Source organism: Thamnophis sirtalis, unplaced genomic scaffold (genome assembly GCF_051295495.1).
Source record: "Thamnophis sirtalis isolate CommonGarterSnake01/CBP01778 unplaced genomic scaffold, rThaSir2_p1.2 scaffold_8, whole genome shotgun sequence".
NCBI classification, from domain to species: Eukaryota; Metazoa; Chordata; class Lepidosauria; order Squamata; family Natricidae; genus Thamnophis; species Thamnophis sirtalis.
In genome coordinates, this window is record NW_028261388.1 from 84595468 (window position 1) to 84611657 (window position 16190).

At 39.4% G+C, this 16190-nt stretch overlaps 1 protein-coding gene across 1 annotated transcript in view; it reads right to left on the reverse strand.

The window, feature by feature from the left end:
- Positions 1–3193: 3193 nt before the first annotated feature.
- The window catches only part of LOC106539699 (cadherin-10), a 139543-nt gene continuing 126546 nt past the window's right edge, over positions 3194–16190 (reverse strand). Inside the window, exons 10-12 of the mRNA XM_087721993.1 lie at positions 13264–13372; positions 12207–12458; positions 3194–4666 (exon numbers count right to left, since the gene is read on the reverse strand). Coding sequence (XP_087578119.1) covers positions 4173–4666; positions 12207–12458; positions 13264–13372 — 855 coding nt within the window. The 3' untranslated portion in view covers positions 3194–4172. The remainder of the gene's footprint in view (positions 4667–12206; positions 12459–13263; positions 13373–16190) is intronic.

Here is a 16190-nt window from a genome sequence, read left to right on the forward strand (position 1 = left end):
CATTCTATAAAAATGTAGCAGAAGGTATTGTAGATCCCATCCAGTATTCATGTATCAAGGCCTGGAATTGGAACTAGAAAACCAGTTCACCCACTCCCTCTTGTCTTTTCCTACTTCTCCCCGATGATCACATTTTCAGCTAGGAGGGCTGAACTAATGCTATATTTGAAGAAATGATTACCATTGTGTAAGCAGCCCTGCTTTATTAAGATGTTACACTACACATTTTCGGGAGAGGATGCATTGACTATAAAATTGTGAAGCAGAACTCAATGTGGTGCTTGAGTTTTATTTTTTCTTGCCTCTGAAGCCCCCTCTATACCATGTTTGGTGTTCATAGAAAGATTTTCTTGCCACATTGAGATCAGGAAAACACTAGTGTGAAACCTTACATTACTCCTATCATGGTTAAAACAACTCTCTTAACCTCCACTCCTCAAAACAGTCTTATCTGCATGCACTTGTACTGTCTGTAGTGTTTCTCTCTTTGATTCCCAGTCTTCCCCCTCATAGTAAAAGAGAATTTGACAACTAGACAGATTCTTTGGGTATTAAAAGTCTCTTTACACGTGGAATGGGAAAAAGGAATGGTTACCCTTAAGATTAGTTGTTCTGTTTGCTTCCCCTAACTAAAACAAATGAAACAGGATATTTGTACCAATACCCCCCGTGGGGAGGTAAAGGAGAAATGAACGTCACGTCTCTGTTTTGGGAGATTGTGTAGAGGTCTACATGACACAGGAAAGGGGTCTACGTGACACAGGAAGGCCAGGTATTTGGGGATGATGGATAAGTTGTCAAAGAGTATAAAAGACTGTACACAACTGCCATTCGGGGTTCAGGTTTTGCTCCTGAACCTTTGCGCAAATAAACCTTTCCCTTTGACAAAGAGCTGGTCTTGTCTCATTTTCTGCAACAATAGGATTAAGCAAAGTCCTTGGCCATCACAATTTTTCCTAAGACACGTCCTGCTACCAAGCTTCTTGATAGCCATAATGCTAAGGTTAGCTAATATAAATGCTTCCTGGGATAGGCAAGGATAATGTTACAGGAGGAGAAAATTAGAAAAAAAAAACCTTTTATGAAAAGAGTTGGGGAAATGTTTCTCTTCCATGTATTTGCATGTTTTGTTTAAAATCAGTTCAGTGAAAAACCAATAAGAGGGGAAGCCCTCTTATTTCTTAAATAGGGAAAGTGCAATTTTTCAACGTTTCATTTTTTTTTTCCTGACATCATCATTAATAAAATCCCATGAATTTAATGAAGTGGACTGTAAACATTGAAACCTTGTGTCAAAATAAGTGGATTAGTCTTTTCACTGTTTTGCTGCAAAAAAAGGTTATATTTTTGATCACCATAATATTTGGCTGTGTTCCCATTGCAAACTAAGACCATAAAACTCAGCTAAAAAGCAGGTCCAGGCAATAATTTTACCTCCTGCTGTGTGTTGTATTTTAATCAGTTTATGTTACATACAGGCTAACAGCTGCATGTGTACAGACCGGATATCTCTGTAAGCAATATAATTCAAAGTCTGACCAATAATTTTATATGAATAGCCAAAGACTATTGCATTTCATGATTAACTGGCAGAAAAATATGTGCCAGAGCTATGTCTGTAGATTAATCAAGGAGAGAGCCAACCTAGAACGAAAAGGGGAAAGTTCCTCACAGTTAGAACACTTGAAATCTTTAGAGATTCTCAGTCATCCAGGCCATGATTGTCCCAAAGGTGCTTTCTCCCCTGGAAATCCATTTTTTATTCCCAGAGGAAAAATTGCAGAATACAGGAGCACCACTCAGGTGACCCTGAGGACACAGATAAGCCTCCAAGTTCTTCAACCACCCTCTAAAAGGATGCAAATGACCAGCTGTCTGCAAAGAATATAAATCCTTCCATTCCCCACTCTCCTTACAGAGCTGAAGAAGCTTCTTGGATTAGAAGTGAAACCTTTTCAAAAGGAAAAAACAAGAAAGTCCAGTTCAGTGGTGAATTCTGAATTTTTTTGCCACTGGTTCTGTGAGTGTGGCTTGGTGGGGGAGGGGGGTCATGTGACCGGGTGAGTCTGACCAACTTTTCCCCACTTTTTAAAGCATTTTTTTTCCTGCTGGGTAGGGTGAATAAGTAGGAAAAAATGCTTTCAAAAGTTTTTTTAAAATGGTTCTGAAGTTTGCACAGATCAGCTGATCTTTATTTCACTTTTTAAAGCATTTTTTTTCCTACCTATTCATCAGAGCTGGTAGTAAAAAAAAAATGCTTTAAAAAGTGAAAACAAAATAGCAATAGCAATAGCAGACTTATATACCACTTCATAGGGCTTTCAGCCCTCTCTAAGCAGTTTTCAGAGTCAGCATATCGCCCCCACAGTCTGGGTCCTCATTTCACCCACCTCGGAAGGATGGAAGGCTGAGTCAACCTTGATCCGGTGAGATTAGAACCGCTGAACTGCAGATAACAGTCAGCTGAAGTGGCCTGCAGTGCTGCACCCCAACCACTGTGCCACCTCGGCTCGGATCAAGGTTCCCATGATCACATGACTCACGGCTGATCCGCACGATCATTGGAACCTTTCCGTGCCCCCCCCCACTTTTTAAAGCATTTTTTTACTACCTATTTGTCAGAACTGGTAGTCAAAAAATGTTTTAAAAAATGAAAAAAAAAAGGATCTAAAGATTGCACAGCAGAGCTGAGATCACAGAACCTTTTTTTTTTCACTTTTTAAAGCTTTTTTTTTTTTAAATACCAGTTTGGGTGAACCTTAGCAATTTTTGCTACCAGTTCAGAACCGGTAGCATTTCACCCCTGGTCCACCTGCCTCCTGAAAAAGCACCTTTGGGACAAATAAAATATTATTTGTGGGTATTCCAATACTGGAGATTTTTAAGAGCAGAGTGGACAACCATTTGTCTGTAATGTTTCGGATTTCCTGCTTGAGCAGAGGGTTGAATTTAAAAGCCCCCACCACCACCCGCTAAGTCCCTTCCAACTCTGTTATAACTTTGTAAAGTAGAATTAGACCATTAATAAAATCTTAAGTGAATTCACAATAATCATTCTCTGAAACCTTTAAGCCTAACAGTCCCACGTAATGTGTCCCTCACTATGTTTAATAACATTTGCTTACATGTTCAGAGAGCTTTACTTAACCTTGTGATATGCTATTTCCTTTTATAGAACAATCAGGGACCAGAATCGTTATAAAACTGGTTTATTTCTTAAAAATAAATACAAAAATATAAATATAAAACATTGGCAGATAGAATCTGATGAAATGAAGTTGCACAAATTTTTTTCTTTTTTAAACCAGCTGCATATCACATTAACACCACGTGTACATTTTCAGGGGTCAATTTTTTTTTTAAATGTACAGAATAGGGGCGACTGTTTTCTTCCTACTTCTTTTGGGTTATGATCCAAAAGGAAATGCTCAGACACTCTGTCCATACCATTTCAATTTTTTCCCCCAGTTCATTTTTCAGAAGCTGCACAAGCAGAAAAACCCCAGATTATAACTATTGTTCTTAAACAATGAAATCTGAACGTGTCTATCAAAAACTCTCAGGGTATATAGCACTAAATTATTTTCCAGAGGAGCAAAAACCAAACCCTAGTTTGTTCATTATATGTGCAGATTTAGGAGAGAGCACACTCTCTGAATGAAAATGCTTAATACGGTTTATGGGGGGTCTTCTGTGCATAGTTTCAGAAAAAGAAACACATTTCCAAGGAAAATGTGGGTGGGCATGTGGAATGTGCGTGTGTGATCCTTTTGTAGATCGCAGTCTGGATCTTTTTCAAAGCTTTCCTTGGTAGTGGAGAGCATGTACCTAACAGAAGCAACTCTCATCTGACTGTTTGAGAGATTATATACCTTCTCAAACAGCCTCTCCTTTATTTAATAAAATGGATGACACCAAATTTCAATTGCTTTGGCTTTCAGAACAGGGTGAAATAAAATGCTGAATATATTCCATGTGACATTTTACAAGAAAGAATAAAGGACATTAATGAGCAATTCAAAAACCAAAAACGAAGGGGGGAAAAAAAGAAGAAGAAAAAGAAACATTGTGCTGAGTGGTAGGAGAATGCTCCTGAACATCAAATATTGTCACGTGGAAAACGTATCTGTAAAGTTACCTCCTCTCAATTGAACTATATATCCTACCGCAGGTTAGGAAGTGTCCTTATCACTTTCGCCTCCACCATACATCTCAGCAAGCTTATTAAACCGAGGGCCCCATTCCTTGAGGTAATCATAGTTTTGGTCTGCCTCAGTGGTGCCAGATTCTAAAGAACTCAAGGATTCAGCTATAGAATCATTTCCTTCGTAGGCATAAGTCGCCAGAGAGTCATAAGGAGGGGCAGAGGGGTCGTGATCATGTTCCTTCAACCTTTGGTTAATGAAATCACGGACATCTGTGTTATCTGGAGCAGAAGGAGTCCTCCGTGGTATAAATAATGTTTCTGGGATAATATCTCGGCGGAGTTTCTTATCTTCAATTGCCGCGGGATTTCTCAAAGTGCCTATATCAAAAGCCTGGGTATCTTCCTCTCCACCCCCTTCATCATTATAACTCACGATGTTGTCTCTGATGTCTTCTTTAGAGAGGATCAGAGGCTCTTTCTTCCGCTGCCTCTTCAGAGCAGCAAACAACACCACTATAACTTGGAAGAAAGAAAGAAAAAGCATGAATTAACTATAAAAAACCACATTTTATCATATTTTTTCTTCATAAACATAAGTATGCAACTTGGTTTATTGTCATTATCGTTACATTAGCCAGGAGACTATAATGCAATTGCAAAGTAGTAGTTTGGCTGTCTGTTTACCAGTGCTGTCAGGCACATGCTTTCACGCTACCCATGGTGCACCATAAGGGAAAGAAGAACTGGAAGAAAATTGAGCAGCTGTTCTTGCAGCAGCATCCAAGGATCCCCTCCCTCCTCTGGATCCACCTTGCAAAAAAGTGCTGCAACCGGGAAGATTCAGAGCCGGCAGGAATCTGACTTGAGAGACCGCCTGCTGCCAATTACCTCCCAAAAACCCATTAGATCGCACAGGGCCGGCCTCCTCCGGGTTCCATCCACCAGCCAATGCCATCTGGCTATGACCCGGGGGAGGGCCTTCTCTGCGGCAGCTCCGGCCCTTTGGAACAAACTCCCCACGGAGATTCGGACCCTCACCTCTCTCCCTGCTTTCCGAAAAGCCGTTAAAACCTGGCTGTGTCGGCAGGCCTGGGGTTGATGAGCTCCCCTCCCCTCTCGACAGGTGTGGTTGTTGGTCATTTTAATATGTTTATTTTGTACTTGTATGTTTCCCCTTCCCGTTTAAGTTGTTCGCCGCCCTGAGTCCCTTTAGGGAATAGGGCAGCATATAAATAAAATAAAACTTACTTAAACTTAAACTTAAACTTAAACTTAAACTTAAACTTAAACTTAAACTTAAACTTAAACTTAAACTTAAACTTAAACTTAAACTTAAACTTAAACTTAAACTTAAACTTAAACTTAAACTTAAACTTAAACTTAAACTTAAACTTAAACTTAAACTTAAACTTAAACTTAAACTTAAACTGACTGCCTGCATGGAGCACCAGTTTGTCTTCCGACCGAAGAGGTACCTTTGTATCTACTTGCCTCACCAGTCTCATGAGGAAAAGAAAATAATTTTTAAAATAATTAAAAAGGCCAAGGTAGTTGCTGCCAGATTCCAGAGACACAGTGACTCTGAGTCTGCTTAGTGCTAACTGTAAGGGGAGGTGAGAGAACTATGGGCCTCCTTTGCATAAGGAATTTTTCGCCTTTTAAGAGTTAAGCAAGGGTTAAAAGGCGAAAAATTCCGTATGGAAAGGAGGCACGTGATTCTCCCGCCTCCTGATCTGGGAGCAGCAAATCATGCCTTGGCAGCCTTGCCTAAGTAAGTTGCTTTATTATTTAATTTTTTACACTTTCATCATGGCAGGTGGACAAGAGGAGAGTAGAAATCCACACCTGGAAAAGGTATGTGGATCGGATGGAGGGAGGGGGGATTCAAAATTATTTGTAACGTCAGTAATTGTAATTTGTTTTTTATTGTGTGTGTGTGTGTGTGTGTTTACCCGCCTCTGCTGGTGCACGGGCTGGCACATTTATTTTTATTTTTTATTTTTTATTTTTTTATTTTTTAAAGCCATGCCGCCTCAGCCCGCCATAGAGCGAAACATGTCCTGGTTTGTGGCCGGGAGGCACGCTGGCACTTTAAAGTGCCAGCGCGTCTGTCTGCCATAGAGCGGGCTTGTTCTCTGCTTTAAGGGGGCTTTGAGTGGGAAGGGGGGGGGGCTTTGCTTGGCTTTCCCCCCTCTCCTCAGATGCAGCTGGGGTGAGGGGGTAGATGGCGTGTACGCGCACACTATTCCAGCTGGTGGGGGGGGAGCTGAAATCCTGCCCGCTTGCCTCACCGGCGGTGAACCTCACCGCACGTCACTGCATAGAACATGCTTTCAAACTGCTAGGTGGGCAGAAGTTGAGGCAAGTGATGGTGCTCATCCTGCTCCACGTACTAAGACTCTAACTGCTGCAGCAGAGACCAACTCCAGCATCATTAAGCTACTGAGCCCTCCCAGATTTAATATAAGACTGTTTTGCTATATTCTTTTTGGATAAATCTTAATTATTCTGATCCTGGACTTGTGGAATGAACCAAGGAAGAAATGTAAAAAAATCCCTGCTGAAGCAAACCAACATGTTTTGTTTTGTAGAGTTGATAATTTGGGGAGTTGTGATTCCAATATAACTAGAGGGAATTAGATTGAGGAGGCTGCTATAGAAACACAGAAATAGAATAGGAAGTTAATTGTCAATTTCTATCCTTGTTTCAAGCAATAATTATATACTCTTGCACCTGAATATGAAAAGACAGATTCATTGCCAAACAACTGCTGATTAATCTATCAACCATCAGCTTAACTATTCTTTTTTTTAAAAAAAACCACACACACAAAAGAACCATAAAAGAAATCAATTACGTACAAATTGAAAACGGAATATTTCTTCCCATTTTTCCCTGTTTTTAAGCTACTATAAATATATCATAGTGAAAAAAGGGAGAAACATTTCATTAAGACCCTTATTAAGCTCTTTATTCCTTATGTGTTTATCTTATACCATTGCAGGGTATTCTATGCAAATATTAAAAGGAGCCATTCAGAAATTCTTATCTTAAACTAAGGTGCAATAGAACGCAGTAGCAACGCTTTCGTCTTTGGCAAAACATATCGTGTCAGGTTTTGATCAGATTCCATTTGTTTTCCTATACAGTTTCATTCAGACTTGCAAGATGAAGAGAGAGCTGTTTCTTTTGAGGAAAGAATTGCTAACAAAACTATGTATTCGCAGTCAATATACATCAATATAAGAGATGGGGTAGCTCAGTGGCTAAGAGGCTGAACTTGTCCATCAGAAAGGTCGGGAGTTTGATGGTTCAAATCCTTAGCGCCATGTAATGGAGTGAGCTCTCATTACTTGTCTCAGCTTCTGCCAACCTACCAGTTTGAAAGCATGTAAAAATGTGTGTGTGTTTGTGTGTGTGTGTGGTCATGTGTGTTTGTGTGTGTGTGTGTGTTTGTGTGTGTGTTCGTAGATTTTCATGGGTGTAGGTATGTTGGTCTTGTTGTATTTGGGTCTTTTCCCATGTAAGATTGAGATTGTCTTGGCAACGTTTCAGCGAGGTCTCACTCGCCATCTTCAGGCTGGTGTTTTCGGCTTCGTGCTTGTGCGAGTAAAGCGTGATCGGAGCTGCCGTCTCTCTATAAATCTTGGTGGGGGTGTTTCATATTTCGTAGACTCCTTGGTTTTCTAGCTGGATCTTGTCTTTGGGGTTATTAAGATATTGGCTATTTTTTGGTCAGTGCTGAAGGCTGTCTTGATATTGTGCTTGTGGCGAATTTTGCTGATTTTATCCATGGTGCCTTTGATGTAAGGGAGGAGGGACACGGATAAAATCAGTAAAATTCTCCACAAACACAATATCATGACAGCCTTCAGCACTGACCAAAAAATAGCCAATATCTTAAGGAACTCCAAAGACAAGATCCAGCTAGAAAACCAAGGAATCTATGAAATACCATGCAAAATCTGCCCTGCCACGTACATTGGACAAACTAATAGGAGAATAAATGCACGCATCGCAGAACACAAGAATACAGTCAGAAAACAAGAAAAAAACTTCCTTTTCCAGCACCTTAAAGCAACAGGACATGAAATTGATTTTGAAGGAACCAAATTCATCTCCAAAACTGAACACTTCAACAAGAGAATAATTATGGAAGCCATCGAAATAGAGAAACACCCCCACAACATAAATAAACATGATGATACCTCCCGCCTACCAGACATCTGGAAACTAGCCCTAGTCAGCAAAGGAGTCCACCCACCACCCAGGTCATTACAACCCAAAAGAACAATGGACACACAGCCAGCACCTCAGCCACACAGGATGATACGAAACAGCCAACCAATCTACAAACATCAACTCCATCTACCAATCAGGATGCAACTACACAGCCAATCAAACCACTTACAGCAACAAAGCCAGCACTCCATGCACACCCCCACCAAGATTTATAGAGAGACATCAGCTTTACTCGCACAAGCACGAAGCCGAAAACACCAGCCTGAAGATGGCAAGTGGGACCTCGCCAAAACGTTGCCAAGACAATCTCAATCTTACATGGGAAAAGACCCGAATACGGCAAGAAATGAGGGACTAAACTCATCAAGTGAGAACTTTAACATCTCAGAAACAACTGTCTAAATCATCATGGAAATTTTAATATAGCCTACTTGATAAATGTTATATATGGACTTTCAATGAATGACGGTTTATGTTTTAAGCAAAACATTGTTTGTGAATGTATTAGTGTAAGCCCGGGTATGTTCAGACTGAAATCCCAAGACCACAGTGGCTTAAATAATACTAAAGAAAGGTTCTGAATTGTCAGGTAGCTGATAGAAATATACACACTTTGAGTTACTGTGATAATATAACTAGGGATGTGCAAAATGACTTGCGTGTTCTCTATTTGAAACCAGGCAATTTTCTTTTGAGTGCTTTCTTCAAAGTATCAAAGTCTTCAAAGAAGACTAAGGCTAAGATGTCCTTTCTAGCAAAAAGGAGCATTGTCTTTTGAATTTTCCTCCTTGGGCCAGTATAAATGTTTGTCTTAGCCGAGCTAAGGATAATCTGGAACTGAATGTTGGTATAATGCAGTAGGCATATAAGCAGCAAATGACATAATGAAGAGCTAGTCTGGATCTGTTTGTTGCTAGCGCAACACCAGGAAAGGAAAGTCTGGATCACATCAAAGCACATTGCTGGATTATGTCATTTTCTGGATTGCTACTACTGATGCTTGTCCTAAAACTGGCAGATATATAGCTGTCTGCTTTTCAAATACTGTAATTCCCACATTCTCAAGGCAGTTAAGCTTTGTTATTTCTTCTGTCCAGCTTTACAATAGTCTTTTTTTTTAAATGAGATAGAGAAAAGAGTGGTAAGGCCTTTGATTTGAACCTGGACTTTTTTCTGGGTGTGTGTTTCAAAGGACATTCCCTGCCGGATCCCTGAAAATCAGGCCTGTCTATCATTTGGGAGACACAATTCCTTTAATTAGGTTTAATGTGTATTGGTGATAAATACACCACAACCTTAATCTTGAAAACCCATGCTGTGCTTCCTGTTATTTGTTAGTAAAAAATGGGCCAGCAGGATGAATGCAATAAACATCTTTTGCTGTCTAGAATGCTTAAAGATCTTCTTAGGCATCCAAACAGGTATCTTTTCCACTGTGGCAACAATCTGTAGCCTAGAGATAAGGCCCCCGGTCTTAAACAGAGCAAGATGCCATTACAATGAATGAAACAGCCATGAAGAAATAAACTGCAGGGTACATTAAAGTAACCAGGTTCACGCTAGCTGTTATGAAAATGGTGGCTTTGAACAAGCAGGCTGTGATATGTTAGTTAGTTAGGATTAGGGCAATTTTTGGCTACTTTCAGCAGCTAATTATTACTATCTTGTATTGTTTCCAGCATACCTGCAAGACCGCCTACTGCCACACTCCTCCCAACGGCCGGTAAGATCTCACAGGGTGGGACTCCTTCAGATGCCGTCAGCCAGACAATGTCGGCTGGCGGCTCCCCGGAGGAGAGCCTTCTCTATGGCTGCCCCGACCCTTTGGAATGAACTACCCCCAGAAATCCGGACCTCACCCACTCTCATGGCCGTCAGAAAAGCTGTCAAGACCTGGCTTTTCCGGCAGGCCTGGGGCTGTTGACCTCACCGTTGAGATCCAGCCCTGACTGAAATGGACGTACCTGTGTTGTTTTTTTAACTTGTCTATTTTATTTTATTTTATTCTTTCCCCTCTCTGTAAGCCGTCCGGAGTCCTCCGGGATTGGGCGGCCTATAAATAAAATTAAACTTCAAACTTCAAACTATCTCTGTGACATGCTGGAAGAAATATTTGCAATATCTGTGTGCATCAGGTACCAACCCGTACAGCCACTTAATTTAATATATTTGGATACATAAAGGTGGAGTTTGTATATTTTACTCTTTTGTCATTGTGCACTAAGAGGAATGGAGGATCAAGTTGTGGGTAGATGCTACCTGATATGCTGAACAGAGCTCATTGGAACACAAGGCGACTGTGACATTGAGTGCACAGCTATAACGGGCTTTCAGAGGAGAGGAAGTTGGGGCCACCGGAAAGGAAGGTTAGGTGGACATGCTACCTGTAGTAGTACCAGCAGCCAGGTCTACATTCTGGCATGAGATGGTAATCTCCAAAGTATTTGGGACTGTGCATATTTTAAACATCCCATCAGAAACAGAGTTGGGGGGGGGAAACCTTGGAGGTCTTGTAGTCTCCTCCTCCCCTGTTGTTGATTGAAAGGGGATTAGTTTGACTTGTTATTCAAGAGTTTTCTTTAATATTTTCCTGCAGTTTTGATGACAAGTGGCAGCTATTGTATATGGCTATGCCAGTTACTTTTGGTAGGTAGGCTGTGAAAGAGAGCAAAGGACTCACATCAATTTTTAAAACATTTCCTATGGAAGGAACATTGAAAATGTTTCACGCTTTGTTTTAATGAAAGGCAAAACATTCAAGCTGTCCATAATTTTGTTCAGTAACAATGCAGTCACGTCAACCTTTAAAGCCCTACATGGCCTTGGACCTGGGTACCTATGAGACCGTCCCCTGCCACATACCTCCCTTAGACCAATAAGATCGCACAGGATGGGCCTTCTCCAGGTGCCTTCAGCAGGACAATGCCGGCTGGCGACGCCTAGGAGTAGGGCCTTCTCTGTTGCCGCTCCGGCCCTATGGAAGGAGCTACCCCCAGAGATCCAGATCCTACCCACTCTCATGGCCTTTCGCAAAGCCATTAAAACCTGGCTTTTCCGGCAGGCCTTCTGATTGGTGTTTGTTGCATTCTTTTTTAACTTTGTGTGTCGTATTGTTTTTAAGCTCTTTTAATTTCTTTTTATTCTGTAAACCGCCCAGAGTCCTTCGGGATTGGGCGGCATAGAAACCTAATAAATTGAAATTCAATTCAATTCAATTGTTCCAAGGAAACATTTTGAATGCTCTGTCTTCAAACCTAATGTGTTCCCATTTTGGGCATGTCTGGTATTAATATCTCATGCTTTCTTTGTGGTTTGTTATGGACTTTAATGCAGTAGTTTATCATTTGAACTGGGCTTACACTGTCTGCCTCTGCATGACTTGTTCTCGAACTGCTTTATAGCAATAGCAATAGCAGTTAGACTTATATACCGCTTCATAGGGTGCTCAGCCATCTCTAAGCGGTTTACAGAGTCAGCATATCGCCCCCAACAACAATCTGGGTCCTCATTTCACCCACCTCGGAAGGATGGAAGGCTGAGTCAACCTTGAGCCGGTGAGATTTGAACCGCCGAACTGCAGTTAGCAGTCAGCTGAAGTGGCCTGCAGTACTGCACTCTAACCACTGCACCACCTCGGCTCTTCTATAATCCAAGGTTGACTCTCAAATTACAGTAGCTACAAAGGGATTAGTTTCTGACTAGTTGCAAGGAGAGTCAACAATGTTGTGTTTGAAAGGGTTGCATCCAATACAGCTTGGTTAAATCTAGCATTTGGTAGTATTACGCTTAGCATGTGATTATTCCCTCGAAACTTACCCAGGAGAATGATGATACAGAGCAGAATGGCAATGAGTGCGCCTGTGCTAAGGCCCGCTGGGAGGAGCAAAGCTTCCGCATTGCAGGACTGCATGTTTCCCCGACTGTCACAAGCACACACACGGATTGTCAGTGTGCCTGTGCTACTCTGGATGGGGTAGTCATTATCTGATATCACCACTGGAAGAAGGTATGTGCTTTTTTCATGTCGGCTAAAGCCATTCCTTCTTGTCAAAATCCGGGCTGTGTTATCTGAACCAAGAAGTCACAAACAAGACATGCATTACAATTAGCAATAGCAATAGCAATAGCAATAGCAGTTAGACTTATATACCTCTTCATAGGGATTTCAGCCCTCTCTAAGCGGTTTACAGAGTCAGCATATCGACCCCACAGTCTGGAGACCTACATACTAACACCCGCGAAAACCTCAGAAAACATATATATATATATATATATATATATATATATATATATATATATATATATATATATATATATATATATATATATATCCTACCCCACAGTCTGGAGACCTACATACTAACACCCGCGAAAACCTCAGAAAACATATATATATATATATATATATATATATATATATATATATATATATATATATATATATATATATATATATATATATATATATATATATATATATATATATATATCCTACCCCACAGTCTGGAGACCTACATACTAACACCCGCGAAAACCTCAGAAAACATATATATATATATATATATATATATATATATATATATATATATATATATATATATATATATATATATATATATATCCTACCCCACAGTCTGGAGACCTACATACTAACACCCGCGAAAACCTCAGAAAACATATATATATATATATATATATATATATATATATATATATATATATATATATATATATATATATATATATATATATATATATATATATATATATATATATTCTAATTTCCTGAATCAGATAACATCTAATTGCTAAGTACGATGCACTGTAGAAATGTGTATGAGAATTAATCATCCTTGTTGTGTATGCATTATACCTTCATTGTCTTGTACGGTGAAATTTGGATTAACAGCAGCTAAACTGAAGAAAAACTTTTGTCCTCCAAGGGGATCATCCTTATCAACAGCACTAATGGTCTGTATTAGCTGCAGGGGAGAACAAAGGGGAAAAAAAATACAGCTTGCAACATACGTGACTGCTTTAAAAATAAAAAAAGAGTCACAAAAGATAGTAATAAAATATCTTTTATTTTATTATTAACGTAATAATTTTATGGAAATAATATAATAAAATTAAAATGTGTTGGTATAAATGCACACAATACATTAGCCACATTGACTGATTTTCTTAAGGTGGGACAGGCAAGAGGCTTTCCACAGCTTTCAATTGGGATTCTTAGAACCAACTCAAAACCAACCGATCTCTCAGCATTGGTGCACAATTCTAAATCTAATGGAGAGATAAGCATGCTGTGCTTCAATTTCTCTCTTCCCCTTAGAACACATATAGATGAACAGACTGAAGTAGCATTTAGGCAATGCAGGGTTGGTTTTTCTTTTGGTATAATTTTTCAGGATTTCCCACTTCTTCTTTAATTAACTGTTCCATGCAGAAAACTTAATGAAGATTTTACACTATAATGTTAATTTAGTGTAATATAGTTTATTCCCTTCATCCATCAATTTCCTCCATCTCTGCAATAAAATAACTTTATGCAGTTCTCAACAAATATAAATTATATTCCTTTGGTTCCTTGTTGCCAAGCAAGATCCTTAAGAAATCTGGAGATACACAGAGGATCACGGCTACCAAAGATTCTACCGGTGGCCCGGTTTGATATTACCATGAACTAGGTTTCTTAATATTTTTGGGTAGTGACACCTTGGATAAATTACAAAATGGTTGCAGTAATGGCATTGGCAGTCACACATACACACACGTGTACACCTGGTACAACAATGCTAGTGGGCACAACTATGTTGGCTTGCATTATATCGGGATATAATAATATTCTGCCTCCAGAAGTTGTGAATGCCCCAACACTGGAAGTCTTTAAGAAGATGTTGGTTAGCCATTTGTCTGAAATGGTATAGGGTTTCCTGCCTAGGCAGGGGTTTGGACTAGAAGACCTCCAAGGTCCCTTCCAACTCTGCTATTGTATAAATTATATAACTTTAAACTATGGCATAACATTTCAAATCTCTGACTCCCCATTCATTCTTTAATATGTCTGCACATAAAACACTACAACTTTCTGGTTTCATCCAATCATACCAGCAAAACTGAGAGATTTGGGTTACACTTCCTATTTTAATTTTAGGCTGTCATAATACAAAACACAGGCATCAAAGATATGAAAGAAGAAAAGGAAAGCAGTGTGAAAACAGTCAAATCCATGTTGTTTGTCAATCCTGTTCCAAATTACAATAAAATGTCAAAGTAGCAGAGCTGGAAGGGCTCTTGGAGGTCTTCTAGTCCAATCCTCTGCTCAAGTAGGAGATTCTGTACCATTTCAGACAAAAGGCTGTCCAGTCTCTTCTTTAAAAACTCCAGGGATGGAGCACACACTACCTCTCGAGGCAAACTGTTGCATTGACTAATTGTTCTGTCAGGAAACTTTGACTCATGCTTGATTTCCTTGGGTCACAAGGTATAATTCCAAACCCCAACTATTTCTCAAGCCTGGGTTACCTCCGTTCAGGACAAAGGTACATGGAACAAGGCAATGGGTGAGAAATCAATATCCAGCGGAGTTACTTATGCCTACTAATGTACTTGCAGTAGGATTTGCTTTTATTGCTATTCTTGCACTGAGGTATACTGTATTGTCTTTATATATCTTATTCTGAAAGAGATATGGAATTTATTTATATTTTGATATTTTCTACATTTCCAAAATCCAGATGGTTTGTAATGCTTTGAAAACCATGAACATTCAGACATTAAAAATCTTTGAAAAACCCCACATCATTTCTTCTATTAATTTGCAATATACCATTAGCATTTAAATGGAAATGCTGCCTTTTGAATTTCTCTCTCAATATTTGAGCAGCAAGTCTTTCAAAAAAAAATTGGGCTGCGGGAGATTGCTTTTTATTCCCCCTCCTTTTTAAAAATAAAATAAAATCTGTGTCTCTATATATTTTAGCCATTCATTCCATCATTTGCTGCACACATCCATGAGTTTTTAATATACTCTGTCAACTTTCTCTGAAGAGTTAAATGTACTGATTTTTAAATTAGCCAGTAAGGCAAAAAGTATGTTTTTCTCCGTTTGATAAGACACAATTTTATTTTGCAGGTTTATATGTGTGTGTGTGTGTGTGTGTGTTGTATTTGTGCTGATAAATAAATAAAGGGAGACTAGTATAGATCTATTTTAAGTTATTTAGCTTTCATCAGCTAGCCATACCCTTACTAGGATTCGAACCTGGGCTGTATTACATCTTAGGCAGATGTGTTAACCACTAAGCCACAAGGTTCTTCTCCTTACCAGCTGATACACACACACACGCACACACATATACACACACACACACACACACACACAGAGTTGATAAAATTAGTTTAATATGCCACTGAGTTTACTTCGTCAAGCAAATAACACATTTCTCTATCTAAGATGGTAAATTATTTGTTTAATATAACTCTGGGTACCATATTAAAAAAAAAAATCTGATTTCTTTACTTTGGCTAATTGCAGCGGCTTCACAATGTGTTCCTTTTATAATGTTCCAGGTAATTCCAGGCAGATCTCTGGAAATATCCCCAATGTCTGTATTTATACAATGTCTACTTTTCAAAAGTTTCTGCCACAACCTAGTCCTTGATCTTTTCTTTCCCGCTCCCTTGATCTAAGATTTGCCTAGCAACAATCACAATCAATTGTGCTTCCTAATTTTATGAAAGCAGAGAAGACCAACACAGTTGGAAGGGACCTTGGAGGTCTTCTAGTCTAATCCC